The 19478-nt window shown below is 52.4% G+C and overlaps 1 protein-coding gene across 9 annotated transcripts in view; it reads right to left on the reverse strand.

The window, feature by feature from the left end:
- The window catches only part of LOC140404410 (CD276 antigen-like), a 370294-nt gene that overhangs the window by 90502 nt on the left and 260314 nt on the right, over positions 1-19478 (reverse strand). For 6 of the 9 annotated variants that reach the window (XM_072492911.1, XM_072492910.1, XM_072492909.1 and 3 more), the window contains exon 5: positions 17845-17979. The exons of the other annotated variants lie outside the window; for them this stretch is intronic. In XM_072492911.1, the coding sequence (XP_072349012.1) occupies positions 17845-17979 (135 nt within the window). The remainder of the gene's footprint in view (positions 1-17844; positions 17980-19478) is intronic. 9 annotated transcript variants of the gene reach the window in all.

Below are 19478 nucleotides of genomic sequence, written 5' to 3' on the forward strand. Positions count from 1 at the left end.
CCATCGAGTTTGCACCGACCCTTCGAAATGGTGGCCCACCGAGGTCCATTCCCCGCCCACTTTCTGCAACCTTACACCCTAAGGGGCAGGTTTAACATGGGCAATCCACCAAACCCGCATATCTTTGGACTGTGGGAGGAAACCTGAGCACCCGGAGGAAACCCACGCACACACGGGGGTGGGGGGGGGGGGGGGGGGGGTGCAAACTCCACACAGTCACCCGAGGTTGGAATCGAACCCGGGTCCCTGGTGCTGTGAGGCAGCGGTGCTAACCACCGCGCCGTCCTAAGGTTCTTTTAAAGAACAGTTTCTTCCCTCTCAGGTGAGGTCTCTCAACCCTTGCAATGGACAGCTAACGATGCGTTTTGGTTCATGAGCAGGAGTCAGCAGACTTATTCCAGAATTCATACCCCGTTTTAATATTCGCACTCCATTTATACCCAGCTACATCTTTCTTCGCAATGATTGCGGATCAAAGGGCTGGGCCTAGGACAGGTGAAACTCAAGTCGCTAAGTACCCCATTCACCGAGCACTCCTGTTTTTGCTGACCAAACTTGCCTCCCTCTCCGACAAGGCCTCGGGTTTCAAATTCCGTGTCGCCGTTTTCAAATCCCTCCGTGGTCTCGCCACTCCCGGTCTCGGCAATCTCCTCCTAGCTGCTGAGATCTCTTCATTCCTCCAGTTCTGGCCTGTTCAGCATTCCCGATTTCCTTCACTCCATCGTAGGTGGCCAATCACCGGACTCTAGAATCCCTAAATGTCTCCACGTCGCTCCCCTCCTTTGCGCGCGCTTGCACAAGGTTTTTGGCAATCTGTCCTCAGGTGGCAATCCCGCCTCCAGTGACTGGCTGATGAAGTCCGGCCCTGGTGTCTATTTAGTGTCAAAATTTGGTCTTTCGAGGCTTTTGCAAAATACCTTGGGTCGCTTTGCAATATTAAAAGCATTTTATAAATGCAAGTTGCCCGGTAGATGTTTAGAATTGATCTGTGATGATCCGGGTTCAAAGATAAGGTTTTTTGGTGTTATGGGCCAGGGTTTAGAGAACCCCAAAGTGTATCAAGGAGTTCACCTGACCCACAACTTTTAATAGATTGTGGTATGGGGAGCACACGGCCCACTCTACACGTGTGGTACAGCAGAAATGGAAAAGTATTTTTTAAAGCAAAGCAATGTTTATTCTATGAACTCAAGTTAACCTTTTTGAAAGAAACAGTGAACATCTTAGCAACCATCAATTCAAATACAACCCCCAAAAATGCAACACTAAGTAATCTTTAATAACTTCCCAAACAACATCCAGAAGACAGAAGAAACATCTTTAAACAGAAGCACATTAGGTCTACGTTCATTACTGAGAACATTTATAATTCTGAATTCACCAAATGATCAAGAGATAGTCTTTTCATGGCGGAGAGCTCAACAGTGCACCTGCTCTGCCTGGCTTCAGCTCCAACACTGAAAACTAAACTAAAACACACCCTGCAGCAAACAGCCTAAAACAAAAGTAAAAAGCTGACAGAGAGCCTAGCTCCACCCACTCTCTGACATCACTGCAGTAGTAAACACCCATTTCGTAAAGGTACTCTCACTACAGATATTAATTTACACACCCATTTATAAACACCCATTTCTTAAAGGTACTCTCACTACAGATATTAATTTACACACCCACTTATAAACACCCATTTCTTAAAGGTACTCTCTCACATGACATTGGACCTTTTATTTCTCTCCAATTCAAAGAAAAATCTTACATTCCCAGAAAGTATGATGTTACCTCCCTTCATGTGTAAGATCCAGTCTGGAGTCCCAACCTTTTTTTAAAATTGAAAATGCACAATTAATTTTTTTTCCCAATTAAGAGCAATTTAGCCAAACTACCTACCCTGGATTGTGGGGGTGAGCACCACGCAGACACTGGGAGAATGTGCAAACTCCACACGGACAGTGGCCCGGGGCCGGGATCGAACCCGGGTCCTCAGCGGTGTGAGGCAGCAGTGCTAACCACTGCGCCACCGTGCCGCCCCTCCCCCCCGGAGTCCCAACCTAACGTGGCTGAGTTTGGAAGAACGTCGCGAGGTGGCATGCACGGGCCTGTCCCTGACCAGTCAGTCGCACAGCTATTAGCAACTTCTGTAGCACCCCAAGAAGGGTGATAATTCTGAATTATTTTTCAAATATAGCAGTATTATGCAACTTTATCCAGCACAGGGCGGCTTGTGTTCGACAACCCTGAAAATAGGGACTTCGCAGAATTGTTGCAGCACAGAAGAAGGCCATTCGACCCATTGTAGCGTGCTGGCCCTCCGAATGAACGATGCATCTTGTGCCGTACCCCCCCCCACACCCCTGCACGCTCATTATTTTCAGATAATAATGCAATTCCTTCTTGAATGCCTCGGTGGAACCTGCTTCCACCTGCATTCTGGACCCTCTTCGCTCCCTGCCCAGGAAATATGGCTACCCTTGTCTGCAATTATTATTCGGCTTCAATCAGTCCATTATCTCTTGCAACTCGGGAGATCGCAAATTTATTCTGATCAGTGAACTGCTCCAATTCCACCTATAAACGGAAGGCTCTTTGATGTGGTTTTTGATCACCTTACTTTCAATACATGAGAAGAGCCCCAGGGATCTTCAAACTATTTGTTTGTTCTCAAGTATACATTATGTATGTACTGAAGTAATAAATTATATACATACACATAACATAGATACATAAATTAAAACTATGCTTGAGCCAGATTTTGATTATTTAATTAGTTAAATTAAACAATGCAAACGACACAGAAAGGTGAAGCTTTAGTCTTTGAAGAATTGGGCTGCACAATTCAGCTCTACAATGCCCCTACCTTGGCACTCTTTGGCACCATGGAGCCATTTTGATTGAAAAATGGCCTCCACAGCGTGTCCCCGCACTTCTCGTGGTAAGCCATTCTCGCACTGGATACCATTCTGTTGAAGGTGTTAGCATGCATGCAGGGAGCACGACCATAGAATCATAGAATTTACAGTGCAGAAGGAGGCCATTCAGCCCGTCGAGTCGGCAGCGGACCCTGGAAAGAGCACCTCACCCAAGCCCACACCTCCACCTCATCCCTGCAACCCCATCCAACATTTTTGGATACCAAGGGCAATTTAGCACGGCCAATCCACCTAAACCTGCACCTCTTTGGACTGTGGGAGGAAACCGGAGCACCCGGAGGAAACCCACGCAGACACGGTGAGAATGTGCAGACTCCGCACAGACAGTGACCCAAGCCGGGAATCAAACCCGGGTCCCTGGCGCTGTGAAACAACAGTGCTAACCACTGTGCTACTGTGCTGCCCAGAAGTATGTAGAGTTGGCAGACTGTGACGTTAATGAGCTTGTAGCCAGTGGGTGAATTTTGGAGATCCATTCTCTGGCGAACTCCCTCTGTCAATCGTATTAACTAGGCATTCAACAGCAGGAAGAACTTGCGCCCCTCACCAACCCCACCAGTGTGTTTTAAAGGGATTTGGGTCCCTACTTTCAGTTAAGTTGATGCTTGACAATTGCAGCAAGGATCAGAAGCAATCAAAGTGTTTTGTGCCTTCCAGAGTTGTTTGAAGTTTCTGAAGTCATTTGGGAGTGGGGTTGCACACTCTCTGAGCATGTCATGTTTTCCTTGCTCACACTCTGTTAGAGTCATAGATTCTTCAAGGTCCACATTGTTGTGTTATGCTTCTTCATGCAGCATAAGCTGCTATCTTAATGTATGCTCTGACAAAGGAAGGTTCAAACTTGGAGATAGGTTTAACACATTTATTGAACAGTTAACAATTCTCCTACTTGAGTCCGACTCTCCTGCTAATCTTGCTATAGTAACTCAATCTAACTAACCAGTCTGCTCTAAGCCATGCGGTGGGTGTGATGTTTCCGATCTGCCCCTGTCTCTCTGAGTGTCGCCTGTGGAAAGAGGAAGAGCATGTGTGCCCTGTCCTTTTATATGGGTTGGGTAATGCCCCCTTGTGGTAGTGTCACCTCTGGGCGTCTTGACTGCCCATTGGTCGTGTCCTATTCTACGTGTTCATTAGCTGTATGTCTGCATGTCATGATGTCTCTGGTGCTCCCTCTGGTGTTTACCTCGTCTTAGTGTATTCACATTAACCCCTTATGTATTTACTGTGATGCATATCACCACACACAGCACAGAAAAGGCCCTTCAGCCCCTCGCGTCTGCGTCGGTCAAAATCAACAACCTAACGTTTCTAATCCCATTTTCCAGCACTTGGCCCACATCCTGGTCTGCCTTGGGATCGCAAGTGCACATTGAAATGCTTCTTAAATTTAGTGAGGATGTCTGCCTCCACCTCCCTTTCAGGCAGCGAGTTCCAGACTCCCACCCCCCTCTGGGTGAAAAGGTTTTTCCTCACCATCCTCTCTGAACCTCCTGCCAGTGATAAGCGCGAGTGACGCACCTCCAGAGGCCAAGGGGTGGAGGAGAGGGGGGGGGGTGGATGGGCACAGAGCGTAGCGGTTGCCGTTCGGGGTGGGGTTTCAGGCCGCCCACCTTCCCGATGCAGGCCCCTTCGAACTTGTTCCTTGGAGGGAGAGGCAGACCCTCCCCCTCTTCCCCTGGAGCCCGAAGCGTGACTTGACAGGGTTTGCTTCTCTGGCTATTCGTCTGGTGACTGCTCTTCCCACCCCGCTGGGTGAATACCCCATTTCGAGGCAAATCAAATAACCAATTAAAGTAAGTCGAACAAACTGAGGGGCAGATCAAATGGGCAGGCCTCTGAAATGGCATATGTTTGTAAATTCATTTGACGGGATGTGAGTGTTGCTGGCTACGCCCAGCATTTAGTGGTCCTTCAGAAGGTGGTGGTGAGCTGCGTCTTGAATCGCTGCAGTCCCCGAGGTGTTGGTACATCCACGGTGCTGTTAGGGAGGGAATTCCAGGTTTTGACCCAGCGACAGTGAAGGAACGGCCGATATATTTCTCAGTCAGGATGGCGCGTGATTTGGAGGGGATTTTTTTAAAAATAAATAGATTTAGAGTACCCAATTCATTTTTTTCAATTAAGGGGCAATTTAGCATGGCCAATTCACCTACCCTGCACGTCTTTGGGTTGTGGGGGCGAAACTCACGCAAACACAGGGAGAATGTGCAAACTCCACACGGACAGGGAGCCGGGGCCGGGATCGAACCTGGGACCTCGGCGCCGTGAGGCAGAGTGCTAACCACTGCGCAAACGTGCTGCCCAACTTTGAGGGGATTTACCAGTTGATGGCCTCCTTCTGCACTGTGGGGATTCTATGGTATGATGTCGGTGATATCTGCTTCTCTTATCCTTCTAGATGGAGCGGTCATGGGTTTGGAAGGTGCAGTCGAAGGAGCTTTGGTGAGTTCCTGCAGTGCATCTTGTAGATGGTACACACGGCTGCCACTGTGCGTCAGTGGTGGAGGGAGTGAATGTTTGTGGAAGGAGGAGCAATCAAGCGGGGCTGGATGGAGTCGGGCTTCTTGAGAGTTGTTGAAGCTACACTCATCCAGGCGAGTGGAGAGTATTCCATTACACTCCTGACTTGTGACTTGTAGATGGTGGTCAGGCTTTGGGGGGGGGTCAGGTGAGGAGTTATTCATCACAGGATTCCGAGACTTTGACCTGCTCTGGTAGCCACAGTATTAATGTGGCCAGTCCAGTTCAGTTTCTGGTCAATGATAACCCCCAGGATGTTGATTCAGCGATGGTAATGCCATTGAATGTCGAGGGGCGATGGTTAGATCCTCTCTTGTAGGAGATGGTCATTGGCTGGCACTTGTGTAGAACAAAGAACAAAGAAATGTACAGCACAGGAACAGGCCCTTCGGCCCTCCAAGCCCGTGCCGACCATACTGCCCGACTAAACTACAATCTTCTACACTTCCTGGGTCCGTATCCTTCTATTCCCATCCTATTCATATATTTGTCAAGATGCCCCTTAAATGTCCCTATCGTCCCTGCTTCCACTACCTCCTCCGGTAGTGAGTTCCAGGCACCCACTACCCTCTGCGTAAAAAACTTGCCTCGTACATCTACTCTAAACTTTGCCCCTCTCACCTTAAACCTATGCCCCCTAGTAATTGACCCCTCTACCCTGGGGAAAAGCCTCTGACTATCCACTCTGTCTATGCCCCTCATAATTTTGTATACCTCTATCAGGTCGCCCCTCAACCTCCTTCGTTCCAGTGAGAACAAACCGAGTTTATTCAATCGCTCCTCATAGCTTATGCCCTCCATACCAGGCAACATTCTGGTAAATCTCTTCTGCACCCTCTCTAAAGCCTCCACATCCTTCTGGTAGTGTGGCGACCAGAATTGAACACTATACTCCAAGTGTGGCCTAACTAAGGTTCTATACAGCTGCAACATGACTTGCCAATTCTTATACTCAATGCCCCGGCCAATGAAGGCAAGCATGCCGTATGCCTTCTTGACTACCTTCTCCACCTGTGTAGCCCCTTTCAGTGATCTGTGGACCTGTACTCCTAGATCTCTTTGACTTTCAATACTCTTGAGGGTTCTACCATTCACTGTATATTCCCTACCTGTAACATCAATGTAACTTGCCACTTGTCAGCCCATGTCGGATATTGCCCAGGTCTTGCTGCATTTGGACATGGACTGCTTCATTATCTGAGGAGTCGCGAATGGTACTGAACATTGCGCAGTCATCAGTGAACATCCCTACTTCTGACCTTATGATGGACAAAAGCTCATGGATGAAGCAGCTGAAGTTGGTTGGGCCTAGTACATTAGGATACTGCCTGGTACAAAAACAAATCAGAAATGAAACGGAAAACATCAAACCAAACTTGATGAAGAGGGTCGATAATGCCCTTCAGCACGGTAGCATAGTGGTTAGCACAATTGCTTCACAGCTCCAGGGTCCCAGGTTCGATTCCCGGCTTGGGTCACTGTCTGTGTGGAGTCTGCACGTTCTCCCCATGTGTGCATGGGTTTTCTCCGGGTGCTCCGGTTTCCTCCCACAGTCCAAAGATGTGCAGGTTAGGTGGACTGGGTGTGCTAAATTGCCCGTAGTGTCCAAAATTGCCCTTAGTGTTGGGTGGGGTTACTGGGTTATGGGGATAGGCTGGAGGTGTGGGCTTGGGTAGGGTGCTCTTTCCAAGAGCCGGTGCAGACTCGATGGGCCGAATGGCCTCCTTCTGCACTGTGAATTCTATGAAGTCCCCTCGGTGCCCACTGGATATGGAACTGGCTGAATACCAACAAAGGCGGAACAAGGCCCTTAACTGGACATCAATTGGCATCCATTGGAAAGGCCGCACACAAGCCTTGTAGCCATGGGTTTAATAGGGGTAGAAGTCGGAAGGTGATAGAGTCTCCACTCAACAGGGTCCAGCTCGATTATTTGCAAGCCCCCCATGTGGCCACAGGCCTTGGCATGTGGAGCATTGAGACCTGACACTTCCCCTCCTGTCCAACCCACACAGGAAGCTCCCAGGAGAGGAGGGAAAAGAACCAAGGACGTTAGAGAAGAACAAAAAAATCCTCCCTGACAAGCTTGCTGAGTCCTATCAAAATTAAGGTGCCCCAAATAAAATATGAAGCTGATTGGGTGCGCTATGAATGCTCCTAGTCAAAATGAACACAATTTGTCTTCAGTGCTGGCTATCTATGCTGAGGAAAGATAATTGAGACGCGTTGTCATTACTGCGACTATCTTGTTTGAAGAATGAGTTCGAGAAATGAAAAATCAGCAACTCAGCACAAGCTTCAAATGTGTTCCTAAAAGTTTCACCGACATGGGTACAGATATATCGAGTGTACAAACATTGATTGCACAGCAGGCAGTTGTTAAATGCAGTTGTTTGGTTTTCTTATCTGGTTTTTATTTGTTCCAATGCTACCAGCTTCACGCCCGCACCGTGGGGACTATTCACCTCAGTGTGAATTCGTCAGGATCTTTGGTAATTTGAAACCATATCCTGCTGTGCATCCAGGTAATTGGGGAAAGTGCACTGCCACGCTTTCCAAGTAGGAGCAGCCTCGATGATCAGAGGTTTGGGGTGGCTTCGTCACCTCTATCTCCATCACGGAAGCAACCCCACACCGTTCTATCTTTAGGCAGGTCGAATTGTGCCAAAAGCTGAAAGTTTGCTTCGTGATTACATCTTCCAAAAGGGGAAAACAGGGAGAAGGCAAACGTCAAGGTCAGCGCACCCTTAATCATAGAATCACGGAATCCCTACAGTGAAGAAAGAGGCCATTCGGCCCATTGAGTCCGCACCACCGAACGACTACCTAGGCCCAATCCCCCGTCCTATTCCGGCAACCCCACCCGAAGGGGCAATTTAGCACGGCCAATCAAAGAAACCCGCACATCTTTGGACTGTGGGAGGAAACCGGAGCACCCGGAGGAAACCCACGCACACACGGGGAGAACGTGCAGACTCCGCACAGACAGTGACCCGAGCCGGGAATCGAACCTGGGAGCCTGGCACCAAGAAGCGGCAGTGCTGACAACTGTGCCACCGCACCGGCCCAATCGTCAAAAAGAAATCTGGAGCCAAGCTGCGAATTTAATGATAACTAGGGTATGGTAATAAACAATGGGCTGTATTCCCTCGAGAACAAACTGTATCTAAATTGAAAGGAATGAAGCTGTTGTCTCTAAAATTGAGGTTATTTGTTGTTGGGTATCTTTCTCTATACATGGCATTCCAATTCCAATTCTCAGCCCAAACCTAGTAATGCACAAAGGCAGACGTCTATCCTTTTCCATAGCGAGTAATTCCCGGAACTGGGTGCTAGTCTGTCACCAGGCACTTATAGCTTGAGGGGAGCAACTCCACATCAAGTGTGAGGACCAGGAATCTCTTCCCTTCTCACCGCCAGCCATTGATGCGCTGGAAGGATTTTGCAAATTGACACTAACCTGTTTGACCGTGTTACTAACGCACCTCCCTTGACCATCAAGTCCTGGAGTGGGATTCGAACCCAGAGCTTCTGGCTCAGAGGCAGGGACACTACCCACAGCGTCACAATACCCCAATTCTGGCATAGCGAGATCATTTCTTTCATGCTGATGCTATTAGGTGTGTCTTTCTTTGTGGGGGTGTCTTTATGAAGTGCGTCTGTCTTCATAAAGAGAGTCCCAACTCATCGCATCATCACAAATGAAATGGTATCTCTCTGCCATGAATGGTGGTGACTTCAAAGCAAATGAAACGAAAATCGCTTATTGTCACAAGTAGACTTCAAATGAAGTTACTGTGAAAAGCTCCCAGTCGCCACATTCCGGCGCCTGTTCGGGGAGGCTGTTACGGGACAGAAAAATGTAAAAGATTTCACCAGAGTTGTACCAGTGTTAAAATGGTTAAATTATGAAGACGGTTTGCATAGACTAGGTTTCTAGTCCCCTGAACACCCAACAGATGGCAATAACACAATTACAAAGGAGAAAGGCTTATGAGAACACTCTATACTCAAAATGACACTTTGTAACACCTCTTCCCCCTTAAATTTCAATCGCCCATCAGGACAGAAATACAACGAAGGTAATGTGTTCACTATCTGAGAGTCTGTCAGGAGTTTTGGCGTCACATTGCAATCTACGCAATCCTACTGGTGACTTTGGAATCACAGGTGAAGAGGTAGATTGAGAATCCATTCCTGAACGTTCCTCTTCCACTCCCCCAGCAGTCAACTGTGTTAATGGAAGCCTACTTGTGACACTAATAAAGATTATTGTTATTACTTGCGCGACTCGCCGATGGGGAACCTGCGGTGGGGGTGCAGGCGGGGTCGACTTGGGCGGGGACAGATGTTCCCACCAACAGGAAGGACTGGAAAATCCCTCCCTTGATACTCAAATAGTTTTATCAAACGTGCGTCCTTAAGATAGAGGGACATGTGTGATGATCTGGCAAACCCCCGTGTCTTTATGGATCAGTTTAAAAAGCCATCAATTGACTTAGGACATTCAAAATAAATTACCCAAAAGAGGAAGACGGTTAACGCAGCAGATAAATAAAAGACCAACAGAAAGATCATCATGCAGAAGCCCAGTCGACTGTCGAGAATATAAATTCACCCCGGGGCCCAACATCACAAAGATTACGATTAATTTGCCAGAGCGGACTTTGCCTAGTCTGGACTGGAGTGGCAGGGAATAGAATGAAGAGTCGAACCAATTGTCCCACCGATTCTGCATTCTTCAATAGAATATCCAATACGAGCCTGTCACTTCCACATCATTCAGTGTTTCTCCTGACGATCAGAGCAGTGGCCTAAACTGATTGGGTTGAAGGATCTCCTTTCAACTTGATTGGCAATCACAGACCCGCATCGAAATAATTTATAATAAATCACAATACGAAGTGCTGGACCCCGGCCGGGATAATATTACTCTCCCGTTTAAAGGGGGCTGAGGAATTTGGATCAGTTTGTTAATTGTCACGTGTACCGAGGTACAGTGAAAAGTATTTTTCTGCGAGCATCTCAAATAGATTATTTAGTACATGAAAAGAAAAAGAAAATACACAATAGGGCAACACAAGGTACAAAATGGGCAGCACAGTGGCACAGTGGTTAGCACTGTTGCTTCACACCTCCAGGGTCCCAGGTTCGATTCCCGGCTTGGGTCACTCTCTGTGCGGAGTCTGCACGTTCTCCCCGTGCCTGCGTGGGTTTCCTCCGGGGGCTCCGGTTTCCTCCCACAAGTCCCGAAAGACGTGCTTGTTAGGTGAATTGGACATTCTGAATTCTCCCTCCGTGTACCCGAACAGGTGCCGGAATGTGGCGACGAGGGGATTTTCACAGTAACTTCATTGCAGTGTTAATGTAAGCCTACTTGTGACAAGATTATTATTACATAGACAGATGCATAAGGTGAAGCATACAGGGTGTAGTATTAATCAGGTCAGTCCATAAGAGGGCCGTTTAGGAGTCCGGTTAACAGTGGGGAAGAAGCTATTTTTGAGTCTGTTCGTGCGTGATCTCAGACTTTTGTATCTCTTGCCCGATGGAAGAAGTTGGAAGAGTGAGTGAGCCGGGTGGGAGGGGTCTTTGATTATGCTGCCCGCTTTCCCCAGGCAGCGGGAGGTGTAGATAGAGTCAATGGATGGGAGGCGGGTTTGTGTGATGGACTGGGTTGTATTTCTTCGAGCAGTTGCCATACCAGGCTGCGATGCAGCCAGATAGGATGCTTTCTATGGTGCATCTGTAAGTGGAGTGGAGAATTGCCAACCTGACATTATGGGACCTGCCCCTTGGATTTGTTTTGACAGAGTGCTTAAAAATGCAGCGGGAATAGCCAGCAGGTAGCCAACGGGCTATCCTCCTCTTTTCCCGCCCAAGTTGCCAAAAATCTGCAGATTCTGTCCAGGATTTTAATAGTGGACGTGGTTTTCCAGACCTGCCGTGATGGGCCGGTCAAAAGTCAATTGACTTCGGCGGGGGTGGACGATCCCAGTGGCGGGCAGGGAGGGATGATCACATTGAGTGTTTCCAAGAGAGCAGGCTTTCATGTACCGCTATCAGGGAGTTAAATATACCTGCGTTACCCTGCAGAGCCTGTACATCCTTTGTGTGGGGTTTGACCAGTGTAGTACGCAAAATGTTTAAAAACCTCCTCTCTCATGAACATGATCGAACTTGCCTGCCACCAGCCTGGGTAAATGGGGGTCTCTCATGCCGAACTTTGTGCCAACCTCAACACACCTCCACGAGTGCTCCTCCCAAGATGAGGCACCCAGATCACTCTGCGTTACACGTACGGCGACCGCACGGCGCTCCTCCACTCGTCTCCCCTCCCCGCCTCCCCACACACCCTGGCTCAAACCCACCAAATTCCCCTCCGTCATTTTGGGCACCTCATTTCCAGAATTGCTGAGTAAGTGGTGGAGCCGGGTTCCACTCGAAGGCTGGCGCAGCTCCTGAATGAAGCAGACTCTCACACAGCCCCGTCTTTCATTGGTGCTCAGGGAGACACCCAATCCGGGAAAAAATACGCAGCCCAAAAGATCGCACAGTTCGGGGCTCAAGTGAATTACGGGTGCAACGACAGGGCAGGTGTTCTGGCACCAGGAGGGCGAATTTCAGTGGGAGCGTTCTACAGCGGCTAAAGAGTGGCAGCAGAGCTGACTGGGGAACGCTATTGGCACATTAAAAAAATTATCCTGGATTTGTCTGTTAGTTTTTTTTACGTACTCTGCAGGATTTCTTCCAAGATCGCCGTTTTGGTGGCACAGTGGTTAGCCACGGAATTGTACTCCATCGGGGAATCAATGTTTCCTTAGGGAAGGAGACAGGGAGACAAGTGGAGGGTAATCATGAGGTGTCTAATTAGGGTGGTAGAACAAATAGGTCAAGGGGTACAAACATTGCTAAAAGTAGCGATGTAGAGTAATAAGGCCACATCGGAAAAATACAAAGCACTGTGGTTCATTCCGAAAGTTTATGTTAAACTGTCAAAGTTTGGTTAACCACACCAGGAGTACTAAAGCCATAGAATCCCGACAGTGCAGAAGGAGGCCATTCGGTCCATCGAGTCTACACCGACCCTCTGAAAGAATACCCCTGTCTAGGCCCACTCCTCTGCCCTCCCCCCGTAAACCAACCTGCACATCCCTGAACACTAAGGGGCAATTTAGCACGGCCAATACACCTGACCGGCACATCTTCGAACAGTCTGACTTCGTATTGCAGTAAGGATGTAGAGACACCGGCGGAGGTACAAGAAAGATTCACAACAATACCAGGTTCAGAGGTCATGCCTCTGAAGGAGGTCAGGAAGGATCGAATAGGCCCGAGCTCGGTCCTCCAGAGAGCACAATGCTAATCTGATAGAGGTCTTCAAGACTATAAAAGGCTTTAATCAGGTTATGTGGAGGAGGCATTTTCACTTGTGGGCGAGACCAGAACATAAGACAGTCATGGGTAAATCTTATTGGGAATTCAGGAAGGCCTACTTTACCCAGAGAGTGGTGTGAATGCTGAACTTGCTAGCCCAGGAAGTAGTTGAGGTGAACAGAATAGACACCTTTCAGAGGAAATTTGATAAACGTATGCAGGATAAATAGGACGGCACAGTGGTTAGCATTGCTGTCTCACAGCACCAGAGACCGGGGTTAGAGTCCGGCCTTGGGTGATTGCGTGGAGTTTGCGCTTTCTCTCCGTGTCTGCGTGGGTTTCCTCCGGGTGCTCCAGTTTCCTTCCAGAGTCCAAAGATGTGCAGGTTAGGTGGATTGGCCGTGCTAAATTGCCCCTTCGTGTTCAAAGGTCAGGAGGAGTAACGGGGATAGAACAAGGGGAGTGGGCCTGGGATAGGGTGCGCTTTAGGGTCAGTGCAGGCTCGATGGGCTGAATGGCCTCCTTCTACATTGTAGGATTCTATATGTTGATAAGCATGTACACCGGTACAGACGTATTGAACTGAACACTCTGGTTACTTCACCAGAATGTGAAACGTCCTCCACCCAGTTAACTCACGAGGTGGACAAAATGCATCACTTATGTCTGCAGTTCTTCCAGGAACGGCTCATTCACTTTCCGCAAGAGCCGTTAGCTCAAGAGGCTCAAAGATGGCTGACCAAAGACTTCCCGCTCTTCCCTCCTGCCCTCGGTGTCCTGGAAGGATTTGGAAGTTGACGCTCAACTTTTTTGGCCGCGTGTTGAACGCACCTTTCTTGGTCATCAAAGTCCTGGGGTGAGACTCAAAACCAGAGACGCTCACCCACTGCACCACAGGTCCGCCTTCTTGACCTGCTTCGATGCTGCAAATAATGTAAAGTACTTTGTACCTTTTCACCGCTGGCAAACTGCTCGGCCCTAGATCGCAAGAAACTGCAGAATGTGGTGAACTCAGCCCAACGCATCACACAAGCTCGCCACCCTCCCCTTGATTCTGTATATAACTCCCGCTGCCTCAGGAAGGCAGACAGCATTGTCAGAGACCCCTCCCACCCAGGCTTTAACTTCTTCCAGACCCTTCTATCAGGCAGAAGATACAGAAGTCTGAAGACCCGCACATCCAGACATAGGAACAGCTTCTTCCCCACAGCTACAACACTCCTCAACGACTCCCCCTCGGACTGATCTGTTCCCTGTACGGACACTATTCACGACTCCCTATGCTGCTCTTGCTCATGCACTTGCTTTGTTTGGCCCCTTGTTCCGCACTGTAACCAATTGTTGATGTTCCAGTTGTCAATGTTTCATTTCCCCCATCCCCCCACACCTCCCCATTTCCCCCATCCCCCCACATCTTCCCATCTCCCCCACACCCCTACACCTCCCCATCTCCCCCATCCCCCCCACACCTTCCCATCTCCCCATCCCCCCCACACCTTCCCATCTCCCCCATCCCCCCACACCTTCCCACCTCCCCTATCCCCCCCACACCTTCCCACCTCCCCCATCCCCCCCACACCTTCCCACATCCCCATCCCCCACACACCTTCCCACCTCCCCCATCCCCCCCACACCTTCCCACATCCCCATCCCCCACACACCTTCCCACCTCCCCCATCCCCACCACACCTTCCCATCCCCCCCATTCCCCCACACCTCCCAAACCCCCCCACACCTTCCCATCTCCCCCACATCTCCCCATCCCCCCCCCACATCTCCCCATCGCCCCACACCACCCCAACTCCCCCATCCCCCCACACCTCCCAACTCCCCCATCCCCCCCACACCTCCCCATTTCCCAATCCCCCCCACACCTCCCATTCCCCCACACCTCCCCATCTCCCCCATCCCCCCACCTCCCCATCTCCCCCATCCTCCCCCACACCTCCCATCTCCCCCCCACACCTCCCCATCTCCCCATCCCCCACCCCACCCCCAACTCCCCCATCCTCCCCACACCTCCCCATCTCCCCCATTCCCCCCACACCTCCCCATCTCCCCCACACCTCCCCATCACCCCATCCCACCCACCCTCCCACACCTCCCCAACTCCCCCATCCCCCCCACACCTCCCCAACTCCCCCTTCCCCCCCACACCTCCCCAACTCCCCCATCCCCCCCACACCTCCCCATCTCCCCCATCCCCCCCACACCTCCCCATCTCCCCATCCCCCCCACACCTCCCCATCTCCCCCACACCTTCCCATCTCCCCCATCCCCCCACACATCCCCATCTCCCCATCCCCCCCACACCTCCCCATCCCCCACACCTCCCCATCTCTCCCATCCCCACACCTCCCCATCTCCCCCAACACCTCCCCATCTCCCCATCCCCCCCACACCTCCCCATCTCCCCCACACCTCCCCATCTCCCCCATCCCCCCCACACCTCCCCATCTCCCCCATCCCCCCACACCTCCCCACCCCCCCCCCACAACTCCCCAACTCTCCCATCCCCCCCACACACACCTCCCCATCTCCCCATCCTCCTTATTCCCCCACACCTCCCCATCCCCCCCATACCTCCCCAACTCCCCCATCCCCCCCACACCTCCCCATCTCCCCCACACCGCCCCATCTCCCCATTCGCCCCCACCTCCCCATCTCCCCCACACCGCCTCATCTCCCCATTCCCCCCCCCACACCTCCCCATCTCCCCATTCCCCCCCCCACACCTCCCCATCTCCCCATCCCCCCCAAACCTCCCCATCTCCCCATCCCTCCACACTGCCCCATCCCCCCACACCTCCCCATCTCCCCCCCACACCTCCCCATCTCTCCCATCCCCACACCTCCCCATCGCCCCCACCCCCCCACGCCTCCCCATCTCCCCCACCCCCCACACCTCCCCATCTCCCCACCCCCCCACACCTCCCCATCTCCCCACCCCCCCACAGCTCCCCATTTCCCTCCACACCTCCCCATCCCCCCCCATCTCCCCCCCACACATCCCCATCTCCCCCCCACACATCCCCATCTCCCCCCACACCTTCCCATCTCCCCCATACCTCCCCATCTCCCCATCCCCACACCTCCCCATCCCCCCCCGCCCCACACCTCCCCATCTCCCCCCCCACACCTTCCCATCTCCCCATCCCCCCCACACCTCCCCATCTCCCCCATACCCCCCCACACCTTCCCATCTCCCCATCCCCCCCACATCTCCCCATCCCCCCACCCCCCCCATCCCACCCGTCTCTACCATCCCCCCCACACCTCCCATCTCCCCCACCCCCCCACACCTCCCCAACTCCCCCATCCCGCCCACACCTCCCCATCTCCCCCATACCTCCCCAACTCCCCCATCCCCCCCACTCCTCCCCATCTCCCCATCCCCCCCACTCCTCCCCATCTCCCCATCCCCCCCACACCTCCCCATCTCCCCCATCCCCCCCCACACCTCCTGTCTCTCCCCATCCCTCCCCACACCTCCCCATCTCCCCCACACCTGCCCATCCCCCTACACCTCCCCATCTCCCCCACACCACCCCATCTCCCCCATCCCCACTTCCCCATCTCCCAGCACCTCCCCATCTCCCCCATCTACCCCAACCCCACATCACCATCCCCCCCACACCTCCCCATCTCCCCATCCCCCCACACCACCCCATCTCCCCCCAACCCCACATCCCCATCTCCCCATCCCCCACATCTCCCCCATCCCCCCCACACCACCCCATCTCCCCCATCCCATCTCCCCCAACCCCACTTCCCCATTCCGCCACACCACTCCATCTCCCCATCCCCCCATCTCCCCAACCCCACATCCCCATCCCCCCACACCTCCCCATCTCATCTCCCCCATCCCCGCATCTCCCCCAACCCCACATCTCCATCTACCCCATCCCCCCCCACACCTCCCCACCTCCCCCATCCCCCCACACCACCCCATCTCCCCCATCCCCCCATACCTCCCCATCTCCCCACACCTCCCCATCTCCCCACACCTCCCCATCTCCCCCATCCCCCCACACCACCCCATCTCCCCCATCCCCCCACACCACCCCATCTCCCCCAACCCCCCATCCCCATCCCCCCACACCTCCCTATCTCCCCCGCACCTTCCCATCTCCCCCCCCCACACCTCCCCATCTCCCCCATCCCCCCACACCTCCCCATCTCCCCCATCCCCCCACACCACCCCATCTCCCCACACCACCCCATCTCCCCCATCCCCTCACACCTCCCCATCTCCCCCATTCCCCCCACACCACCCCATCTCCCCAACCCCACATCCACATCCCCCCACACCTCCCTATCTCCCCCGCACCTCCCCATCTCCCCTACACCTCCCCATCTCCCCATCCCCCCCACACCTTTCCATCTACCCCATCCCCCCACACCTCTCCATCCCCCGCATCCCCCCCCTCACCTCCCCATCTCCCCCATACCTCCACATCTCCCCATTTCCCCCATCCCCTCACACCTCCCCAACTCCCCCATCCCCCCCACACCTCCCGTCTCTCCCCATTCCCCCCACACCTCCCTATCTCCCCCCCACTTCACCATCTCCCCCTCCAAGTCTCCCTGTCTCCCCCACCCCCCTCACACCTCCCCATCTCCCCCACCCCACCACCCTCACGCCTCCCGTTCTCCCCCCACCCCTATCCCCCCCAACCTCCCCCCCCCACCCCCACCGCTCCCCCATCCCTCCCCATCTCCCCCCAACACCTCATCTCCCCTCCAACTAATGCAAATTTAAACATCCAATCTCCTGCAGCAGTCGCAGTGGCTTCACATTCGAGAAACCGAGGAAGGGTTATTTGGATCATCCGAGCACACGGTAACGGGTAACGTTGCGTGCTGTTGATCTGCCTGCCACTGGGACGCCCTTCAAGTGATTCACGGCAGTGATGGCGACGGGAGGATGAGCAAATGACCCGTCTAATGTGAAGGCCAAGTTGGGGGGGGGGGGGGGGGGGGGGGGGGGATTGCAGGGGCGCCCGAGCGCTGAACCCACCTGCTTTGTTCTCCTCACAGCTTTGCCAGATCTTCCGTCGGCACACAAAACCCAGAGCGACCAGCAGCCCCAGCAGACAGACGGAGAGCCCGACCGTCAACCACAAGGCAACCGCGGGGAACTTTAGATGCTGCCCTGGAGGTAGAAAGAAGCAGAAAGAAAACCAGTGAGTGACAGGAGCTGAGGTGAGACGGAAGGTGACAGCTACCGTGCTGAGCTGGTGCCTCTGACCCCCTCGCGTTTTGATTCCTTTCTAAAGCATTCCTGCGACTTGAATAGAAGGTTATGTTGATTAGGGTTAGATAAAGAGGGATGGGAGGAGACTGGTGTGGAACATAAGTGCTAACATGGACCATTTCAAACTGAATGCTTTTGTTACTGTCAAGTCTAGGGCAGCACGGTGGCGCAGTGGGTTAGCACTCTGCCTCACGGCGCCGAGGTGCCAGGTTCGATCCCGGCTCTGGGTCACTGTCCGTGTGGAGTTTGCACATTCTCCCCGTGTTTGCGTGAGTTTCGCCCCCCACAGCCCAAAAATGTGTAGGTTAGGTGGATTGGCCGCGCTCAATTGCCCCTTAATTGGGAAAAATGAGTTGGGTACTCTAAATTAAGAAAGAAAGTCTGTGGAAGCTGACCCCTTCCTCCAATTTATATTCCTGGAGCAGGCGAGATCCGCTGGCTAATGGAGAAAAAAATGACTGCGGATGCTGAAACCTGAAAATGCTGGACAGTCACAGCAGGCCCGACAGCGTGTGTGGAGAGAGAAAGCCGGCAAACGTTTTGAGTCTGGATGACTCTTTGTCAAAGCTTCGAAGAGTTCTCTCTCTGGCGTCCTGGCCAATATTTCTTCCCCAACCAAACATCACAAAGATCGATGAGTTGGCCGTGGCCTGATTTCGGTCTGTGGGAGCTTGCTGTGCACAGGTTGGTTGCTGCGTTTCCGACATTGTAGTAGTGATGCCACGTCAGGAAAAGCCCTTCAGCGGCCGCAAGGTGCTTTGGGAAGTGCCGGGGTTGTGAAGGGCGCTATATAAATGCAAGGCGGATGGAGTCGTGGGGCGGGGGGGGCTACAATTCCGATTTTCAGTTCAGTCACACCCGACGGACAATTTAAAAATGAGTCAAGCCTCAAAGAATATGACAAAGAGGCAACCCTAAGATAAAACTGGCCAGGATAAACTCTGAAGTTTATCCTTGTTTATGTCCCTTTTGCTGAATTGTTTGGCTGAGAGTAACATTAGCAAGGCCATATTGACCCCTCCCCCCTTGCGAGAAAGTGACAGCAGCTCTGTTCACAACTGGGCCTACTTCAGACGGTGTTCAGTCGACCTGCGTTATGTGGGGCTGGATTCGTACCGTGTCCAGCCTGGGTGAAAAGTGGCAGGTTCATCAGTGACATTTGTGAGCCATTTGTATCCCAGTAACAATTCAACCGCTGTCATAGTTATTCATTCCTCTTGCCACCCCATAAAGGGCCAGATTAAGTGAGGTCAATTCCATAAACATTTGCCTCATCAGTACTGGTGGCCATGACCTCTACGGGGAGGTGACAGCGTCGTGGACCAGGAACCCAGCAGATGGTGAATTCAATAAAAGTCTGCAATCAAGGCCGCAATTCTTCGGCACGCACCCGCCCG

The sequence above is a fragment of the Scyliorhinus torazame genome, chromosome 30 (genome assembly GCF_047496885.1).
Source record: "Scyliorhinus torazame isolate Kashiwa2021f chromosome 30, sScyTor2.1, whole genome shotgun sequence".
Taxonomy (NCBI): domain Eukaryota; kingdom Metazoa; phylum Chordata; class Chondrichthyes; order Carcharhiniformes; family Scyliorhinidae; genus Scyliorhinus; species Scyliorhinus torazame.